Consider the following 4,697-nt stretch of genomic DNA (forward strand, 5'->3'; position numbering starts at 1 on the left):
GCGGCTTCCGCTCGTTTCGCGTCGCTCCCGGCGCGGTCCCCGCGTCGCGGCCGAGCAACAGGTGCGCGGGGCCCCGCCGCTCCGCCCGCCCCGCCCCGCGCTCCCCCCGGTGTCCCGGCGGGCGTTGGGGCTGTGAAGGCCGAGGCCTCGGCGCGGCGCTTCCCGAGGGTTCCCCGCCGCGGGGCTCGGGCCGTTCCGCGCCTCCCGCACTGAGCCCTCCCGTCACCGCGGCGGTGGCAGCTGCGGGGTCACGGGGGTCCCGCGGGAGGGGCGGTGGCGTTGCTCTGATCCCGGTCAACGAGGGAAAGTGCGGGCCGTTTGATTTCCGGGAGGGCTGCGTGAGGCCATTTGTGCACGCGTAGGAAAAAACCACGAATAAACGGAGCGGGGATCCCGCACCGGGGGGGGGAGGAGAGCTCCGCGCCCGGCCCTGCCCCGCGCCCCGGCGACGTCACCGTGTTTACAGTGCGCGCGTGGCGCGGCGCCGCGCTGGGAAACGGGCAGCGATCGGGGAACCGGGAAAGGAAGGGCCCTGTGCGGTGCGCTCCGTGTTGGGGGGGAATTGGCTGCGGCCGTGCTGAGCTCAGTGCTTTTGAACGCCGGGGAAATGTGTTGAGGCGGCATTTTCTTCGCTGCAGTCATCGCGTTTGGCACTTTTCAGTGCGATCTTTCTTCGGGAACCTCTGAAAAGCAGAGAAATCAGCGGTCTGCAGAGCCGGGCTGTGTCTGGGCTCAGCGTCCTCCGGGTCTGCTGCCTTCCCATCACCCTCATGTTGCCAGTGTTGCTGTGCTGGGTCTCTGGTAGGGAATGGGGGGGTCCAAACTGGTGCTGCTTTCAGGCACAGCCCCGTCTCAGAGCCGCTCCCAGAACACAGCACACACTGCCCGGTTCCTCGGGTACAGACGCTGCAGCCCTCATGTCCAACAGAAGTGATGTTGTGATTCAGGTGGGGGGAGCGTTCTCCTGACCCCATCGCAGCTCTCTGGGTCCCTGCACTCATCCCAGCCACGTCCCTCCACCAGGTCCTTCACATTTCTATGTCCTTTTGTGTCTGTATCTGTGGGTTTATGTATTTTTCTTAGCAGAAAAGACGGTGTGAGGTACAGAGTGAGCATGGACTCTGAGGTCAGGGCTGTATGAGCTCCCTGCCCTGCTCTGCCCCCCGTGCCCAGCCTGATGCAGTGTTTATTTCTTTACATCTGCTGCAATGAAGGAAGTTGTAGTATTTCTAGTGGTAGGGAACCATCTAGCCCTGTGGGGCACAAATTTCTGCAGCCATACAGACCCCAGTGTGCAGTCAGAGGATTCTGCAGGGCCAGTGTTATGCCTCTCCCCAGTTATTCTCTTCCTTCTGCCCCTTTTTCCAGCGGCCATTTTGTTTGATGGGGTGTGAGGGGGGGGTGCAGGAAACAAGAAAGAAAGAGAAAGAACGGCATGAGAAAGGGCAGAACTGATTTTAGGAGGCAGCAGTCTGCGTGTGCTCCCCCCACTGCAGCCACCTCCCTTGGTGGCAAAGTGACCCTTATGGCGCTGTCAGGTTGTCACGGACATCGTGCTGCAAGGAACATTGTCCTCTGGGTATAAATAGCCACCTCCTGGCAGGCTCCGGCCTTGGGAACATCTGAATTGTGCTCCTCTGCTCCGTGTCCTGCACAGCACTGATCCTGCTCACCTCTAGCAGTCAGCACCGGGCGCATTGCAGGAGCCTGAGCTGCAGCTGCTGGAGGAGCAAAAATCCGTATTTGCTGACTGTACAGCTGGGTCTTGGCTGCAACTCTGCCTCTTACGTCTAGCAAACAAAAGAGCAGCGAACAGAATTGCTGTTGGCTGGCACAGAAGGTACAAAGGTGCTTGCAGACTGCACCTGCATGGAGGCAGTGCCGGGCTGTGTGGGATGGACGTGGCTGTTGAGGATTCAGTTTGTTGGGGTGCAGTGACATTCTGACCTGAGGTGCACAGGGGCAGGAGCCCTGCTTTGCCTCTGTATGGAGACAGCCCCAGGAGCTGCTGTTATCAATCTGGAATGCTGTCCTCCCTGGCAGTGGAGGAGTCTGCTCCCCTCCAGTTTCAGCCTCCCTTGATCTTTGTTTTCTTATCTCTCAGCTTTGAAGATAAGGAAGGGAGAAGGTGGTGCTGTCCTGGCTTTGCTGGGGCTGATAGGGACTGCCTCAATGGGAAATGTGTATGGCTGCAGGTCGGCTTTGGGTGACAGGAGCAGGGAGGGCTCTTGAGGTTTTTGTTAGATCAGTAATGGGATTTCTGTGAGCCCCAGCACTGAGCCGTAGGTTTGTGCTGCCCGTCCTCCCCACAGGAAGAGTTGGATGCAGAACTCAGACTGTAACCCAGCTGTTCCGGCTTTGCTGGGGAGCACCCACAGTTTGGAGAGGAATGAGCGTGGCAGCTGTGTTCAGCACCTCACAAGTGCCCCGTGCAGGTGAAGCTGTCCCTTCCACTCACTGCCGGTGATGTGCTCCTGGACCGTGCCAGGCTGCGTCCTTGGGAGCATCATGGGTCTGGCAGGACTCGCTCTGGGCAGCTCTGGCTGTGCTGGGCAGCGGGTGTTGGGGCTGTGCTGTGCTCAGGGGCTGTGAGGATGCAGCTGGGAGCAGAGGCGCGGGCTGCCGGTGTGCTGAGTCAGCGTGACTGGCCCTGAGCAGGCGTGCTCCGGACCTGGCTGCTGCTGCCAGGCTATTTTTAAAAATGTGGCTTCCGTGTATTCTGGCTCCTCCTAGTTTTTTAATTCCCCCCCCTCCCCGCCCCAAACAAAAAACAGCATTGCTACAAGTCTCCGTGGTTGTAGGGCTGTGGAAGGGCAGCAGTTCCTGCTTAGGGGCGGAATCTGTTGCCACGCTGTGAGTCCGATGCAGTCAGGCTGAGCGCTGCCTGGGGAGGGCAGTGGGGTTGTCCCAGCACGGGGTGCTGCTGCGGGGCTCCGTGCAGCGGCTTTGGCTCTGCTGAGAGCTAACCCAGGAACTAACCTGACCTCCATCCCTTCCAGAGCCTGACTGACGTGGCTGCCGTGTTATGACGACCCCCAACAAAGGAAACAAGGCCTTGAAGGTAAAGCAGCAGGTGGAGGACGGGGGGTGCGGGCGGCTGCTCGAGGCTTCAGACTGCACACCGCCTTCTCTCCTCACAGGTGAAGCGGGAGCCAGGCGAGAATGGGACCAGCCTGACAGATGAGGAGCTGGTGACCATGTCTGTGCGGGAGCTGAACCAGCATCTGCGGGGCCTGTCCAAGGAGGAGATCATCCAGCTGAAGCAGCGCCGGCGCACGCTGAAGAACCGAGGCTACGCGGCCAGCTGCAGGGTCAAGCGCGTTACCCAGAAGGAGGAACTGGAGAAGCAGAAGGCAGAGCTGCAGCAGGAGGTGGAGAAGCTGGCCTCTGAGAATGCCAGCATGAAAATGGAACTCGATGCTCTCCGCTCCAAATATGAGGCACTCCAGAACTTCGCCAGAACCGTGGCCCGGAGCCCTGTCACCCCCGTGCGGGGCCCTCTCACCTCCAGCATGGGGCCCCTCGTCCCTGGCAAGGTCGCTACCACTAGTGTCATCACAATAGTGAAATCCAAAACGGACGCCCGGTCTTAGTGAAGCGAGTGTTGCCTGAGCTTGTCTGTGCAGGGCAATTAGGCACAAAACCAGCCTGGAATCCCCAAAGCACAAACCCTCCCCACACGGGTCAGGGTTCCTTCTACTTGGCCCAGGACTGGCCTGCTGATCGCTCTGGTTTTGTTTTGTTGTGTTCAGATTGGTATGAGCAGTGGTGATGCATCCCTTGTCCTGTGCAGACAGCACCTCCCACCCAGCGGTCTGTAGCCCTCAGCTGCCCTTGGGACAGGCTTGTAAGATCTTGGTGTTCTGGCCAAAGGAAGTCTGCGCTGCGCGGCGAGAGGCCCGGAGGGAGGCTTTCTTCCTGGAACCCCAGTTTTCAGTCACTTCCAAAGGCTTTCTTTCATTACTCTTCCAGGTGGTGTATCCAGGTGCCTGACTGCCCGGCACCTGAGCCTGCTGCTTTTGTCTCATCCGGTACCTGTAGTTGCAGCTGGGGTGTTCTGTGTAATAGATGTGGTATTCATTTCTAGGTGCGCCTCTGTGCCCAAGCAGTGAGTTTCCTTCAGGCTTCCATTGCAGTAGAGTGCGGATAGCGGCGGTGGATGGGAAGATGCTGGTGTGCCCCACTGCCTCTGCCCCAGCTGAGGGGAGGGGGATGGGATGGGGTCTGGGAGGGGGGGAGGGAGGTACGTTGCTGACTGCAGGCCGGTTTTGTGCCTAATGTGTTGCACTGAACAAGACCAAAATCACTAGTTGTTCCCGTGTTTTGAGGGTATCAAGTGTCTCTAGTGTGATGGTTTACACGACCAGTTTATGTGGTTAAATAGCCCTTTTATTTAAAGAGAAACATCGTTTTAAGAGTTATTAAATTATCTAAGTTTAAAATGAAAATCAGACAGAAGAGAGAGCGTATTTATAGTCAGCTTTTTTTATCCGAGAGGGCGAGAATATTTGGCCATAGAAATGGGGAAATATTCTCGGAGACTTTGCTAGTTAGAAGTTAATAAATAAATAATTTTAAAGTTTCTCATGAACCTCCCGCAAACTGTTTGTGGCTCCGAGGTTAGTTTTTATAAAGAGTTATCAGACTTTATTTATAAAACTTAGAAAAAGAAAAAAAAAAAAAAAAAGAAAAAAAAA

At 57.2% G+C, this 4,697-nt stretch overlaps 1 protein-coding gene across 4 annotated transcripts; it reads left to right on the forward strand.

The window, feature by feature from the left end:
* The first annotated feature begins 24 nt into the window (after window positions 1-24).
* MAFG (MAF bZIP transcription factor G) lies at window positions 25-4,208 on the forward strand. Of its 4 annotated transcripts, none has more exons than XM_042833432.1 (3): window positions 25-61; window positions 3,000-3,061; window positions 3,141-4,208. In XM_042833432.1, the coding sequence occupies exons 2-3, from the start codon at window positions 3,026-3,028 to the stop codon at window positions 3,591-3,593; spliced, it is 489 nt and encodes a 162-aa protein (XP_042689366.1). In that variant the 5' UTR covers window positions 25-61; window positions 3,000-3,025; the 3' UTR covers window positions 3,594-4,208. The 4 variants fall into 4 exon arrangements, with proteins under 4 accessions (XP_042689366.1, XP_042689368.1, XP_042689367.1 ...); XM_042833434.1 differs by lacking the exon at window positions 25-61 and adding an exon at window positions 504-1,023; XM_042833433.1 differs by lacking the exon at window positions 25-61 and adding an exon at window positions 1,044-2,435.
* Window positions 4,209-4,697: the final 489 nt, after the last annotated feature.

Source organism: Centrocercus urophasianus, unplaced genomic scaffold, assembly GCF_019232065.1.
Source record: "Centrocercus urophasianus isolate 14NV4802_14NV808 unplaced genomic scaffold, USGS_Curo_1.0 seq_41, whole genome shotgun sequence".
Taxonomy (NCBI): Eukaryota; Metazoa; Chordata; class Aves; order Galliformes; family Phasianidae; genus Centrocercus; species Centrocercus urophasianus.

Bases quoted from the DNA above. Each gene is read 5' to 3' on its own strand.
- MAFG (XM_042833432.1), top strand. From the start codon at position 3,026: ATGACGACCCCCAACAAAGGAAACAAGGCCTTGAAG. The intron at 3,062-3,140 runs GTAAAGCAGCAG...CTCTCCTCACAG, and splicing joins AAGGAAACAAGGCCTTGAAG to GTGAAGCGGGAGCCAGGCGA.